Source organism: Equus quagga, chromosome 9 (genome assembly GCF_021613505.1).
Source record: "Equus quagga isolate Etosha38 chromosome 9, UCLA_HA_Equagga_1.0, whole genome shotgun sequence".
In the NCBI taxonomy this organism is placed as follows: Eukaryota; Metazoa; Chordata; class Mammalia; order Perissodactyla; family Equidae; genus Equus; species Equus quagga.
In genome coordinates this window covers 59,814,443-59,831,238 of record NC_060275.1, presented here as the reverse complement: position 1 = coordinate 59,831,238, position 16,796 = coordinate 59,814,443, and the positions used below count along the sequence as shown (strand labels likewise).

The following is a 16,796-nucleotide window of genomic DNA, read 5'->3' as shown; positions in this document are numbered from 1 at the left end:
ATGCTTCTAGAAGAAAACGTAGGCAGTACACTCTGACATCATTATTAAAAGGATCTTTTCAGACACCATGTCTTCTCAGAGGAGGGAAACAATAGAAAGAATAAATAAATAAGACTTCATCAGACTAAAGAGCTTCTTCAAGGCAAATGAAAACAGGATTGAAACAAAACAACAACCCACTAACTGGGAAAAAATATTTGCAAGTCATACATCTGACAAAGGCTTAATATTCATAAAATATAAAGAACTCACACAACTCAACAAAAAATCAAACAACCCGATCAAAAATGGGCAGGAGACATGAACAGACATTTCTCCAAAGAAGATCTACTGATGGCCAATAGGCACATGCAAAAATGTTCACCATCGCTGATCATCAGGGAAATGCAAATCAAAACTACAGTAAGATGTCACTTTACACCCATTAGAATGACAAAAATATCTAAAACTAATAGTAACAAATGTTGGAGAGGTTGTGGAGAAAAAGGAACCCTTATACACTGCTGGTGGGGATGCAAACTGGTGCAGCCACTATGGAAAACAGTATGGAGATTCCTCAAAAAATTAAAAATAGAACTACCATATGACCCAGCTATCCTACTACTGGGTATTTATCCAAAGAGCTTGAAGTCAGCAATTCCAAAAGTCCCATGCACCCCAATGTTTATTGCAGCACTGTTTACAATAGCCAAGACGTGGAAGCAACCTAAGTGCTCATCAGCAGATGATTGGATGAAGATGATGTGGTATGTATATACAATGGAATACTGCTCAGCCATAAGAAAGAACGAAATCATCCCATTTGCAACAACATGGATGGACCTTGAGGGAATTATGTTAAGTGAAATAAGCCAGATAGAGAAGGACAATCTCTGTATGACTCCACTCATATGAGGAATTTAAAAATGTAGACAAAGAGAAAAGATCAGTGGCTACCAGGGGAAAGATGGGGTGGGGGTGGACACACAGAGTGAAGGGATGCACCTACAATACGACTGACAGACAATAATGTACAACTGAAATTTCACAAGGTTGTAAGCTATCATTAACTCAATAAAAATTTTTTTTAAAAGTAAATAAAATTATTAAAACAATGACAGAATTCAAAATAGCTATCATAAAAAAACTCAATGAGTTACAAGAAATCTCTCATGGACAGTTCAATGAAATCAGTAATAGAATTAATGAACAGAGGGAATGAATTCTTCACAAGAGATTGAAATTATAAAGAAAAACCAATCAGAAATGTTGGAGATGAAAAACACAATGATGGGATAAAGAAAAATCTGGAGTCTTTAAATAACAGACCTGATATTGTGGAGGACGGAATTAGCAATTTAGAGGACAGACATATAGAAATGATTCAGATGGAAAAGGAGAGAGTACTAAGACTAAAAAGAAATGAAGAAATTCTCTGAGAAATATCTGACTCAATTAGGAAATGCAATATAAGGATTACAGGTATTCCAGAGAGAGAAAGGAAAAGAAAGAGTGTTCAAAGAAATAATACCTGAGAACTTCCCAAACCTGGGGAAAGAGCTGAAATTACAAGTAAAAGAAGCTAATAGAACTCTTGGTTACATAAATGTACAGAAAAAAAAAAAACCTTCTCCAAGGCGTATATTAGTAAAGCTGGCAAAAATCATTGACAAAGAAAAAGTATTAAGGGTAGCAAGTCAGAAGAAAATACCCTACAAAAGAACCCCTGTCAGGTTTTCACTGGATTTAGCAGCAGAAATCTTACAAGCTAGGAAAGAGTGGAATGATACATTCAAAACTTTGACAGACAAGAACTTTCAGCTAAGAATACTGTATCCAGTGAAAATACCCTTCAGATATGATAGAAAAATAGAATCTTTCTAGATAAACAAAAGCTGAGCAAGTTCATCACCACAAGACCCCTTCCTACAGGAAATGATCAAGAAGGCCCTCATCCCTTAAAAAAAAAAAAAAGAAAAGAGTTTACAAAACCTTGAACAAGAAGATAAATAGGCAGACAAAATCAGAAAACCGCAGCTCTCTATCAGAATAGGTTAGCAAACAATTGTAACGCTAAATGTAAAGGGAAGGAAAATATCAAGAATAACCATAATCACTTCATTTTAACCACAAACTCACAAAACAAAACAAAATAAGTTGTGACAACAATAACTTAGGTGGGGAAGAGGAAGGGAATAGAACCTGCTTAGACTAAGGAAACAAGAGGCTTTCAGAAAATGGCCTATCTCACCTAGGAGATCTTTTATACAAACCTCACAGTAACCACTAAACAAAAATCAGAACAGAGACACAGATGATAAATAGAAAACTGAGAAAGCCGTTATAGAGAACCACCAAACTGAATTGGCAGTCCAAAATGCACAGGACGAGAAACAAGGGAAAAACAGAACTGGAAAACAAGTGATAAAATGGCAGCATTAAGCCCTCGTATAAGCATTAAGTCACTCTAAATATAAATGGTTTGAATTCTCCAATCCAAACTGGCTGGATGGATCACAGAACATGACCCAGCAACATGCTGCCTCCAGGAAACACATCTCAGCTCTAAAGACAAATATAGGCTCAGAGGGAAGGGGTGGAAGACGATACTCCATGCTAATGCCAAACAAAAGAAAGCAGGTGTTTGCTGTACTTATATCAGAGAAAATAGACTTCAAGAAAAAAGGCAGTGAGTGACAAACAGGGGCAGTATATAATGATAAAAGTGACACTGCACCAAGAGGACATAACAATTATTAATATTTATGCACCAAACACAGGATACCAAAGTACATAAAGCAACTATTAACAGACCTAGAAGGAGATATTAGCAGCAACACAGTAATAGTAGAGGGCTTCAACACCCCATTTAGATCAATGGATAGATCACCCAGATAGAATGTCAACAAGGAAATAGTGGAATTAAACAAACTAGACCAGATGGATTTAGTAGAAACATATAGAACACTCTGTCGAAAAACAGCAGAATACATATTCTTCTCATGTGTACATGGGAAATTCTCAAAGATAGACCATATGTTGGGAAACAGGGCAAGGCCTCCATAAATTTAAGAAGATTGAAATCATAGCAACATCTTTTCTGACCATAATGCTATAAAACTAGAAGTCAACTGTCAACTGCAAGAGAAAAGCTGGGAATGCCACAAATATGTGGAGACTAAACAGCATGCTACTGAACAACCAATAGATTGTTGAAAAAATTAGAGAAATAAAAAAGTATCTGTAGACAAATGAAAATGCACCATACAACTCGCATGGGATGCAGTAAAAGAGGTCCTAAGAGGGAAATTCATAGTAATACAGGCCCATGTTAACAAACAAGAAAAGTCTCAAATAAGTAATCCTAAACTACATCTAACAGAACTAGGGAGAGCCGGCTCCGTGGCCGAGTGGTTAAGTTCCCGCGCTCCACTACAGTGGCTCAGTGTTCCGATCCTGGGCGCGGACATGGCACCGCTTGTCAGGCCACGTTGAGCCAGTGTCCCGCGTCCCAAAACTAGAAGGACCTGCAACTAAGATATACAACTGTGTACAGGGGGGTTTTGGGGAGATAAAGCAGAAAAAAAAAAAAGACGGCAAAGCTGGGGAGGAGGGAAAAAAAACAACTAGGGAAAGGAGAACAGACAAAGCCCAAATTCAGCAGATGAAGGGAAATAGTAAAAACTAGAACAGAAATAAATGAAATTGAAACCAAAAAAACAGTAGAAAGGATCAATGAAACTAAGAGCTGATTCTTTGAGAAGATAAACAAAATTGACAAACCCCTAGCCAGACTCACTAAGAGAAAAGGAGAGACAGTTCAAATAAATAAAATTGGAAATGAAAGAGGAGAAATTACAATGGATATCACAGAAATACAAAGGATTATAAGAGAATACCATGAAAAACTGTATGCCAACAAATTGGACAATCTAGAAGAAATACATAAATTCTTAGACTTATACACCCTCCCAAAACTGAACCAAGAAAGAGAGTCTAAATAGACCAATCACAAGTAAAGAGGTTGAAACAGTAATCAAAAACCTCCCAAAAATAAAACTCCAGGACCCGATGGCCTCTCTAGAGAATGCTACCAAACATTCAAAGAGGATTTAATTTGTATCCTTCTCAAATTATTCCAAAAAATTGAAGACCTCTTCTTAACACATTTTACAAGGTCAACATCACCCTGATCCCAAACCCAGACAAGGACAACACAAAGAAGAAAAATTACAGGCCACTATCACTGATGAACATAGATGCAAAGGTCGTCAAGAAAATATTGGCAAAGCGAATACAGCAGTACATTAAAAGCATCATACACCATGATCAGGTAGGATTTATACCGGAGATGCAGGGATGGTTCAACATCTGCAAATCAATCAATGTGAAACACTGCATTAACAAAATGAGGAATAAAAAACACATGATCATCTCAATAGATGCAGAGAAAGCATTTGACAAGAGCCAACATCCATTTATGATCAAAATTCTGAATAAAATGGGTATAGAAGGAAAGTATGTCAACATAATAAAGGCCATCTATGACAAACCCAGAGACAACATCATACTCAAAGTAATGTTTGATGAAAAACTGAAAGCCATCCCTCTGAGAACAGGAACAAGACAAGGGTGCCCACTCTCACCACTCTTATTCAGCATAGTACTAGAGGTTTTGGCCAGAGCAGTTAGGCAAGAAAAAGACATAAAAGGACATAAATTGGACATAAAAGACATAAATTGGAATGAAGAAGTGAAACTCTTGCTATTTGTGGATGACATGATTTTGTGTATATATAAAAAAAAACCCTAAAGGATCCATTAGAAAACTGTTACCCCAAAGTTGCAGGATACAAGATCAACTTACAGAAATCAATTGCATTTCTATACTCTAATAATGATCTAACAAAAAGCTCAACAATACAATCCCATTTATAATTGCAACAAGAAAAATAAAATATTTAGGACTAAATTCAACCAAGAGGTGGAAGACCCATGCAGTGAAAACTGTAAGACATTATTGAAGCAAATTGATGATGACATAAAGAAATGGAAAGACATTCCATGCACATGGATTAGAAGAATAAACATACTTAAAATGTCCATATTACCTAGAGCAATCTACAGATTTTATGCAATCCCAATCAGCATCCCAATGATAGTATTCATGGAAATAGAACAAACAATCTTAAAATTCATATGGGGCAAAAAAATACCCCGAATAGCTAAAGCAATCCTCAGGGGAAAAAAGAACAAATCTGGAGGCATCACAATTGTTGACTTCAAAATATGCTACGAAGCTGTTGTAATCAAAACAGCAGGAGACTGGTACAGAAACAGACAGGTAGATCAATGGAACAGAATTGCTAGCTCAGAAATAAAACTGCACGTCTACTGACAGTTAATCTCTGACAAAGGAGCTAAGAATGTACAATGGAGAAAGGAAAGTCTCTTCACTAAGTGGTCCTTGGGAAACCTGGACAGCCACTAGGAAAAGAATGAAAGTAGACCATTATCCTTCACCATAACAAAAAATTAACTCAAATTGGATTATAGACCTGAGGGTAAGACATGAAACCATAAAACTCCTAGAAGAAAATATAGGCAGTATACTCTGACATTGGTCTTTGGAGGATCTTTTTGAATACCATATCTACTCAGGCAAGGGAAACAAAAGAAAAAATAAACAAGTGGGGCTTCATCAGAGTAAAGAGCTTCTGCAAGGCAAAGGAAACCAGGAACAAAACAAAAAGACAACTCACTAACTGGAATAAAATATTTGCAAATCATATATCTGACAAGGGATTAATCTCCAAAATATATAAAGAATTCATACAACTCAACAACAACAAAAACATCCAATCAAAAAATGGGCAGATATGTACAGACATTTTTCAAAGAAGATAGATAACCAATAGGCACGTGAAAAGATGTTCAATGTCAGTAATCATCAGGGAAATGCAAATCAAAACTAACTTGAGACATCATCTTATGCCCGTTAGAATGGCTATAATCACCAAGACAAAAAATAACAAATGTTGGAGAGAATGTGGAGAAAAGAGAACCCTCATACACTACTGGTGGGAATGTAATCTGCTGCAGCCACTATAGAAAACAGTATGGAGATTTCTCTTAAAATTAAAAATAGAAATACCATATGACCCAGCTATCCCACTACTGGGTGTTATCCAAAGAACTTGAAATCAACAATTCAAGACTTATCCACCCTTATGTTCATTGCAGCATTCTTCACAATAACTAAGAAGTGAAAGCAACCCAAGTGCCCACCAATTGAAGAATGGATAAAGATGATGATGTATATATATACAATGGAATACTACTCTGCCACAGAAAAAAAAACAATCGTCCTATTTGCAACAACACGGATGGAGCTTGAGTGTATTATGTTAAGCAAGATAAGTCAGACGGAGAAAGACAAACACTATGCTTTCACTTACATGTGGAAGATAAACACATTGACAAAGAGATCAGACCAGTGGTTACCAGAGGGGAAGGGGGTTGAGGGTGGGCATAAGGGTTTAAGGGGCACATATATATATATGGTGACTCACAAAAAACAGTGTACAACTGAAATTTCATAATGTTATAGCCTATTATCAGCTCAATAATTAAAAAAAAAAAGCATGAGTCTGTTACAGTAGGGCATAAGAATTTACAATGTAGCCCATGAAGGATGGAGGATTGGAGAGGAGCATTAGACAGAGGCCAGATCATTGTGACCTTGTGTGCCTTGCTAAAGATCTTGGAATTTATTCTGTAGCCGGTGGGCCAGAAGTGAAGGTCCATAGTAGAGACCAGTTGCAGAGTGTTATTAAAAAACCCAAGCAAAAGGCGGTTTGGGCAGTGGCTGTGGGGATGGAGAGAAGTTGTCAGATCTAAGAGTGAATGAATTAAACTTACTCATTTATGTAGAAAAAGTCTGGATCCACTCAGCTTGCTTGGACTCTTCTCTGAGAGGGAATTCAGGAAAAGGAACAGGTTGTTTTGAGAATGTTTGGTTTGTACTTACTGAATTAAGTTCGCCGTCAGAACGTCCAGCTAGGAGCCTTAGTAGGCAATTAGATATGAGTCTAGTGCCCAGAACAGCTAGATTGAAAATAAATATATGAGGATTTGTGGAAAAGTAACCCATAGGTATGGAGAGGTCACTCAAAGAGAGGGATGCAAGAATGGAGGAGAATATACACTAAGGAAGTTAAATATTTTAGGGGTCATTGAAAGACAGGGAGTGAGAAAGAAAAAAACCCAGGAGAGGTTACACAGAGAAGAGTGGCTGAGGCAGTCTGTACATCACATGCCACAGAGGTGAAAAGGAAAGATGAAGCAATTGGATTTTGTCAGTTGAGACATCTTAAAATGACGTTTGTAAAAGTAATTTCAGTAGAGTTGTCAGGACAGAATACAGTGGTAGATTTGAGGAAAGAATTAGAAATTTTATTTCTAAAGTTTTAAATATAGTGAAGATTTCATTTGTGAAATTACATCCGGTCTGCTTGATGTCACCTTTTGGGTTTGAATTTATAAGGCTAAACTTGTTGGAGCTTTTATTCTTCTTAGGTACTTAGTATGTATCTTTTGAAAGCTGCCACTAAATATACAGTCGTGCCTGAGCATTGCCTTCTTAAAAGTGTAGAGACAAGAGCAGAAAGCAAACACATTAAGAATACTTATTAATCATTAGATTTATAAAAGAAATAGAAGAGTAAATACAGAGTATTACATTCCTCATTAATTTTTGGCTTACCTAAAGGGATATATTTAGCTGTTCTCAGTCTCTGTTTAATCATTCAGTATTTTTTCAAGATGACATGGTTGGTTGTTTGGGTAAGTGTCAAAAGCTCTTCTGAGGTAATATGCAGGGTACTTACTGCCGTGTTTTTGGATTTCCAAGCAGTTTGACATCAAAAGCTGTTGTTAGAAGTAATTTTTTTCAGTTTTAAAGATGACTGTTTCCACCTTGAGAGAGAAAGAGCCATAATTTCTATTCCTAATTTTCTGCTTATAGATCATATTCCTACTGCTGCTTACAACAAAATGTAATTAGGAGGAAGGCTGGGAGAGAAGGCATGACCATATTATTTACCTATATATTTGCAAAGTATATTCTTATGATTGTGTTTTTTTAGTGAGTGATTGGCCTTGAAGCCAGCCTCTAGCTTCTGCTGAGTTTTTCCTTCATAACATTTTTAGAAATGAATATGCAATTGTTCTATTAGATAACTAGAGACCTTATTTACAGTTTAACATGACTCAGACTGTTGTTATGAGATCCTAAATTAATAATGTGAACCAAAATTTAATTTCGTAAATCTATTTGAATAGACCAGTTTCAAATAAGAATCACATTCTCTAGCTGTATACATGTTATATAAAATACTTTCATTAACTCGTTAAATATCATAGTAGTCAGGAGTTCATCAAAAATGTCCACTCACAATTCTTCAACTATTTTGTCCTTTCATTGATAAACTGTGGAATTTTTTTTCATTAGTTTCTGTTTAGAAATTTTTCCACTAGTTTCTGGTAGTTTTTAGCTATAAATTAGTATTTTATATAGCTGTAAATTAGTATTTATTATTTGCAAAACAAAATCTTTTGCAAAACCTCCTATAATTATCTAAAACCTGGGTTAAATTGATAAAGAATGAGAGTGGATGTTAATTATTTAAGCTTGTACATAGCTCTCTTATCTTTTTCATCATCAATAGAGTTCAGACCTTCATTATCTCCTATCCAAGTGATAATCAAGAAATTTTTCTTTTATTAGTCAAGTAATATAGTCCATGTTCGTTGTAGAAAAAATAGAAAATATATATGTAAGAAAAATAGGAATCACCCTGTTAAAAACTATGAAGGATCTGATATTTTACCCTATCCTACTTGTAAGCTAATCAGTTTCATGGATGCTGGCAGAAGACATGAGACTTTTGGGTCAGATATAAAGGACAATTTATTTCTCATATCAATAGCAGTATGTCTATTAACCTTTGTAGTAATCATACCTTTTTACTTCTGATGCGTTGACATCTGGGGCCTTACTGACTCAGGGTAGGGGTAGAGGGGGACAACTGCCCCTCTCAGGGCCAGCCAATTCCTAGAGAGAGTAAATAACTCACTTGTCACCATGCCTTTTGTATGTAAATCAACCAATCCAGAAGCTATCTCCAGCCACCAACTTTATCCAGCTCAAACACGCTGGACCACTTATCACCCCAGAGCTGGGTACCAGACAATTAGAGAAACAGCACCTATGCCACAGAGCCTGCTGAAATTACTCACACTAGCCGATGCTAAGCCTGCTTACCCTGCCTTGCCTTTTCCCACCCTCTGAAACCACAATTAAAGCTTTTGCCCACATTTCCCTTCTTTCCCTTTGCCTCCTGACCTACCTTGGTACTTCCCTATGTAGCCCTGTGTGGTGTGCCCCCTCTTCTTGGGATCTGTAACAAATTGTCTTTTCAATGACAGTGGTCTCCTGATCTGTTAGCCTCACCATACCTGAATAATAATAAAATCTACACTTTAAAACAAGCTTACAAGCAAAATGCATAACAGAAGCTCCATTTTATTGGCAGAAGTGAAAAAACGGCTCAAGAGGACTTTACTTAATAACTGAGAAATAAATAATATAAGGCTTTTATTCTTCAGTAATCTTTACTAGTTAAGTTACAAGGAAGTCACACTCTCTTCCTAATTTGCTAATATATTTATCGAGAATGAATATGGAGTCTATTTAGGTGTTATTCTTGTCATCTATTATGATCATCATACAGTTTTTCTTTAATCTTTTGATGCAGTGAATTGTCTTAAGAGATTTTCTAATAATGGGAACTATTATATTCTTTGGGTGAGCCCTGCTTGATTATGATATATTACCTTTCTAAGACCCTAAATTTTATTTGACAGTTTATTTAGGATAGTTTATTTTTGCGTTTATTTCATAAGCGATTTTAGTTTATAATTTTTGTCTCATACTCTTCTTTGGTGTCAGTTTTATTTTAGACTTTTAAAATGGATGAGTAGCTTCTAGTCTTATTTTTATGCTGTAGTATTGTTATATGAAATAGGAAATATCTGTTCCTTCAATCTTTTACTAAAACTCTCTTGTAGAATCTTCTGGGCTAGGTACCTTTTTTGAACATAAAGTCTTTGGCTGTTGTCTTCTATGATCATTAGTCTATACATGTTTTCATGTAGTCTATTCTCATTTTCTTTCATGAACCAATTTTTAGTAATGCATGTTTTCCCAAAAATCTTTTTTTCCAGGCCTTACATTTTTGGTGATGTAGAAATGAATACAGTATTCTTTTGTAACTTTTTAATATCCCCCCTGGAATTGTATTTATGTCTCAATCTCAGTCTTTATTATTTTTTTCTTTCTCATTTTCATTATTAGACTCACTACAAGTTTTATTCTATTGCTTTTAGAATCATCTTTGGTTTTATTGATGAATTCCACTTTTTAGAAAAATTCAGTATTTTATTTTTTATATCGCTTCTTCCCCTCTTCCTTCCTTTAATTTATTTTCCATCTTGGGTTGAAAGCCAGTATCTTCTGCAATTTGAGTCTACTTCTGATTTGCTTCTGACAATCTCTGCAATTATGATATCTGTTATTTTTTATCATAGTTTCGGGACTGTTCTTTTAAGTTCTCCTGCTAAGGTGATGTGGCTTAGTTCTTAGTATCTAGTATGTTTTTCACAAAGAGGTCGTCATAGCCCAGTTTAGCTGTGCTGTACCAGTTTGGATGTTGGACTATAAGAGTGAACTTGATAGTAGCTGTAGACCATGAGGGTAGGATACTTCACCTGAATGAGTGGGCACATGGTATGAATAAAAGCACAACCTGTTTAATTCCATCCAGAATCATTTTTTCACATTTATATATTTGTTCATTGGTGATAATGTCTATATTATACTTAGAGTCCTGCTACGTTCAAGATATTTTGTTTTATTGTTATTATTTTTAAATTCTATTAAGTAGAAGTAGGGGAATATGAAGCAAGTTAGAAAAAATGTTATAATCACTGAAAGTGTGTCTTGGTACAATGAAGACAGTGATGGTTTGTAATACCCTCTCTGCTTTTGTGTGTGTTTGAAAATTTCCTTTATAAAATATTCTTTTTTAATACTCTGTTGTTTAGCTAATATTATTATAACTTTATTTAAATTTGATTTTTTAATAGAGTAAAGACAAGATTGCATCCTATAGCAAAACTCCAAAAATTGATCGAAGTGATGTGGGCAAGGAGATGAAAGAGAAATCATCCATGAAACGTAAACTTCCTTTTACAATTAGCCCCTCAAGAAATGAAGAACGAGATTCAGACACAGGTAAAATAGTTTGTTGTTTTCTGGTAAAATCTTAAGCATTCTTTTACTATGATTTTTCTCATATCATTACTCTTGCACCCCACTTTATGGAGAAGTGTTTATATTTCACTATTTCAGATTTATCATTTTCGGCAGAAATTCATATATTTCTCACCCAAACATGATTTCTAATCAGAGACAAAAACATTTGCTTTTTTCCTTTGCCTTTTAACGTTTGTTACAAATCTCTTACCACTTGCAGGACTTAATTTCTTGGGGAGCATTTCAGTGATGAAGAATTTGGTCTATGATATGGCACATAGGATATGGTAGATTTCAGAAAAAATTGTTGTTTTCATAGACAGATTATTGAACCCACTAAAGAAAAAAGTTTAGGCATTTTAGATTCACAAATGAATCAGAAATATGTACCGCCTGCCCCACCAAAAAGAAAAAAGTATTGAGGCTAACTGTCTAAGCCCAATTCATAGTACTTTTTTTTCCTCAAAACTCTTATATATCAGAAGTGATGCTTAACATCACTCAATTCCAGTTATTCATAATACCTTATTACCACTATCTAATAAATTACTAAGTTGTGTTTTAGCCCTGAACTAACCATTTCTTGAAATTAATAAAACTTGAATATTTATTAAATATTTATCATAAGTGTTTTATCCTTTGTGTGAAATATTATTAATGAGCTGTTCTAAAGAATGTTTTAGCTTCATTCACAGAAAGTTAGTGTTCTATTCTGAGTTCATGTACACAGATTATATTCTACTTATATCTTTCTAGCCATCTAAATCATCAATATGGAAATGATCTTTTGAGTCTGGAATCTGAAAATTCCCTAAAGACTTTTGAAACGCTTTAGAAAATACTTCATTTTTAGTATACACTTTTAGTAAATATGTCTCCTTTTGTGTATTTTGCTGTCTCTCTTAGCCTGAACTAGAAATTGTTTTAAACATTCATGACATTTTAAACGTTGAAAATTGCTCTTTTTTGCAGTGATTAAGAAATTATGTACTTTGTTCATTTTAAGTTACACTGTTTTTTCCTAGAGATTCAGAATCTTTTTTTTCCTGAGGTATGACTCTCCTTGTCCTTAAGCAGTGTTCTCAAGCTATTAGTAGGTCACTTAGCAGAGAAAAAGTTACTTGTGTGCCTTTAGATATATAAGATCTAACTGTTTTCATATTTTCTCCCTAGAAGTCCTTTTGCTAGTCATTTTTAAAGTACTTACGTTAACCAGGTTTTGTTTTCCAATGACAGTGATATTTCTACTAGTAGTTTGAAGAAGGGATTTAGATAAATTCAAAGAATGTTAACATATTTTTAGAAATAAAGTTTCAAAATAACAAACTTCCAATGAGAACTTTTGTTATTAAATCAAGTGGATTGTCTCTCTTTCATTTAGAGTAAAATAAAGGAGAAAACGTTATTAGGAAGACATAAACTTTAGGCACTGAATAAACGTAATCTAATTTATATTTTATTAATCGGATTTTATACTTTTTCCCTGTGCTACAATTTTTTCCACTAGTTGAATTTAGTGTGATGATGTAGCTCTCTCTCTTTAAGACTGTTTCATAACAAACTCTTATTTTTCTTTTGGAAAGGTTTCATACTAACACAAACAAGACTTTGATGGATTTACACATATTTATTTATATTTTTGGTAGGCTAAATTTATAAATTATAAATTTTTGGTAGGCTAAATTTATAAAATTTATAAATTTTATAGAGTGTACTATATTTTAAATTATTAGCTGAAACTATAAAGATATAGAAGGGAGAAATATTTACAACATATATGACAACCCTTATCTTAATATATTTAAGTATCTCAAATATGAAGAGAAAAACACAAAAAGGGAAAATGGACAAAAGAAACAAACAAGTAGTTTAAAACAAGATTACAGTTGGCAAGGAAATATGTGAAAAAATACATCAGCAGTAATTAAAGAAATAGATTTTATCATGATTGACAAAATTGTTGTTAGACTGAATCATACCAAGTAGTCACTGGTTGGAAATAGGAACTGGCTTTAGTTGGTCTAAATTATAGGAATACCTTGTTGAAGGTAAATATGACAACATATATCAGAAACTAAAAGTTTGCTAACATTTGACTTATTTTTTCTTTTGGCATTTATTCTATTTAAATAATTATTGAGAATAAAAATTATCTTTCAAGTATGTATATCTCAGCTTTGTTTATAATAGCAAAAAACCCCCAGGAAAATAGTATCAAGTAATGTAGGATTTGTTAAATTATGATAAATTCAATGAAGAAATATAATTTTTTACCCTTAAAATAAATGAGATGGAAAGATGTTCATAATATACGAAGTGAAAAAAATGGTTATGAAATAATATGTACCGTTTGCATTGAAAGTCATATTCTGTATATTTATATTTGTATGTATATGCGCAAAGGACATAGATTAACACACATAGGGAAAGATAAGATTGTTTAAACATAAAAGACTGGTTCATTGTAGAACTAAGCCTAAACCTAGTGGATGTATTATGGGTCCAGAACAAAAATGTAAACATTATAAACCCTGACTTAGTGAAAATAAGAGAGGGGATGGGGAATGAGGAGAAGATGTTAACAGTGCTACTCAGATCATCATCTCTCCTAGCACAAGATTAGCTGGAATTGTTTAAAATGGAAACATACAGTTTTTAACAATGATTATTTAAAACTTTTAATTTTTCCTTATTCAGTATTCTTTTATATATATTTATCTGTGTTTCTTTGTATTTTAGTATATGACATCTCTTATAGAGAAGAATCAGTTCCTTTCGTTTCTTTTTATGTTGGCTTAAACTAAAATTAATTTTACTGCTTTTTATTTAAAAATAGTGCATATATATTTTCCTATTCTTACATAAATTTATTTCTCTGTCTCTCTCCCCCTACTAGTTCTTTTGTCTTTATTATATATATTTTAAGGGATGCTTGGAATAATGCTCACCAGATGTTAACATTTTATTTCCAGGATTTGGGATGATTTGTTACTTTTCTTCTTTGTATTCTTTTGTATGGCTTGAATTTTTAAAATAGTGAATATATATTATTTTTATAAAACACAGTCATTGCTTTTTTTTTTTAAAAGATACTCATATTGTCCAAGGAAGGCTCAGTGGTCCTCCAAATCAGTAATAATGCCATCAACTGGATGAGTCATTCTTAATCTTCATTTTGAGATACCCTAGTGTGTCTTAAACTTTCCAAATTCTCAATTATTTAATATTTATTTGTCTTTTTAAAAATAGCATTTTGTAGAAGACTAATTGCTTGGCTAGACAGATAAAATTTAGAGGAAAATTACAGCATAGTTTAAAGTCATGCCGCTGGGTCCTTATAGTTGTATCATAATACTATTCACTTCAGCAAATCTCCACTTGTGTGCTTATATCAGTCTGGTATCCATCCCACCTTGTCCTATTCTATCAGAGAATTCTCGTGAATTTTGTCCCATGAAATGTTAAGAGCCCTGTATATACAATGACTCATTGAACCTGTAGAAGCAACTACTTCTTATCTAGAAGACAAATTATTTCTTATACCTACTACATCAGCTCACTTTTTCACTTATTTTTAGCTTTTACTTTGAATCTCTCCTAGTCTAGAATCCTGACAGGATAAGTTGCTATAGTTATAATAGAGGTAAATCATAGCTTACTGTTTATTATCGGAGACTTTGGAGTCTGACAGACCAGTATTGAATCCCTGCTCAGCCCTCTACTAGACCTGGCCAGATAATTTGAATTCTTTATAAGTTCCAGTTTTCTCATCTGTAAAAGTGCTTGTAATAATATCAGCTTCAGAGAATTGTGACGTTTAAGTAACAATGTGTAAAAACAGTTTGTGATATGTTAATTAAAACAGAAAGGTGACTGACACTGGCTTAAATAGATAGGGATTTTTAATCTAATGCAATGAGACCAAGCATAGGCAGTCCAGAGTTGGTCCAGCAGTTCAGTAACACTATCGGGGACTGGGCTCTTTTCACCTTTCTGCTCTGCCACCCTTAGGTCGTACATGGGCTTTGTCCTTAAGCATTTTGCCTTATGGTCACAAAATATCTTCTGCTTCTTCCTGGACGGGAAGTAGGAGAGGAAGGACCAAGAACAAAAGTATCTTTGTCCCAGTGAGACTTTTGTCTTTTTACTGATGAAATAACCTCCCTAGGAACTTCTGCCTGCATCTCATTGGTTAGATTACCCTAGTTGCAGGGGAGTCTGAAAAGTCAAATACTTTTAGCTGGCATTGATTATTGTCACCCTAATCAGAATTGGAGTATTCCTGGTAAGAAGGGGAGAATGAATATTGAGTAGGCACCTTACAATACTGCTGCTGTATACAGTTTTTAGCACAGTAATTAATAAATAATAGCTGTTATCTTTCATAGTTGTTAATGTTTCTACCTAAGTGAACTTTATTCCTACACTATCAGTCATAAAAACATAGTTATTTTCTTTCCTAGTCCAATAGTGTTTAATGGAAAGGCACAATCCTTTGATATCAAAGTACTGAACAGCTGTCTTGAGGCTACACGTGAGAGAGTCTCCTCTTGGCCTCCAAACTAAATTTGCAATTTCTCTGTTAGGAGGAATGCCATCAAGAGCATCTTTGCAGATTGTATTTTTATTATACCCTGAGTTATTTCCTTCTTATCATTCCCAGGAGTAGGGTTACAAGGTTAAAAGGGTTAAACATTTCTGTGATGTTTCTCCAAAGTAATTATACCTAGTTACAAAGCCTCCAGCAGTATATGAATGTTCTTTAACCTCAAATGGCATTGGGGCACATGTTTTTCTTTAGGTTTGATAGATCTGATGTTTTGTAGGGGTAAACCAGTAGTACTATATCATTTTAGTTTGTATGTTTAAAGAAGTAGAAAGATACCACATCCTTCACTTGTTAAAATATTGGTTTCCTCCTGGTAGGCATTATTTATTTGCTTACTAATTTTTTCTTTTGGCATATGTAGATAATGTGTTATGAGAAAATCCAGAGAGGCACAGGATGATCTGTTGCGAAGTACGTGGTGGCAGTTGTAGAGCACGTTCAAATGTTTTAACCACCTCTGCCAGCCAGCCTTAGAAGTTCTATTTTCCTGACGTTTTAAATGCTGTTAAAGTAGATTTACCCTATTTAATGTGGCTCAGGCAAATTTGGAGAGAGGAACTTTTTTAAAAAAGAAAACAAGTATAAATTTTCTGGTAACTATGTTAAAGTAGCAGATAAAATCGGTGCTTTGGTTAATAAGGGTAGTCACCTTTTGGTGATTTTCATGGAATTTGTTTATTACAGATGTACTCCCATTCCTCCCCCCGATATTTTACTATAAAAGTTTTCAAACATACAATGCAAACCTTTTTAATCATTCTCGTATTTTTCTCTTTACTCTCTTGCAACCCAAAACAGAATATTAACTTTAAAAGATGGCTTTTAAAATAC

General features: G+C 34.1%; 1 protein-coding gene across 5 annotated transcripts in view; it reads left to right on the top strand.

Annotated features, from left to right (window-relative positions):
• Positions 1–16,796, top strand: part of ANKRD12 (ankyrin repeat domain 12) — a 136,679-nt gene that overhangs the window by 52,578 nt on the left and 67,305 nt on the right. For all 5 annotated transcript variants that reach the window (XM_046671805.1, XM_046671803.1, XM_046671807.1 and 2 more), the window contains exon 3: positions 11,188–11,335. In XM_046671805.1, coding sequence (XP_046527761.1) covers positions 11,188–11,335 — 148 coding nt within the window. The remainder of the gene's footprint in view (positions 1–11,187; positions 11,336–16,796) is intronic.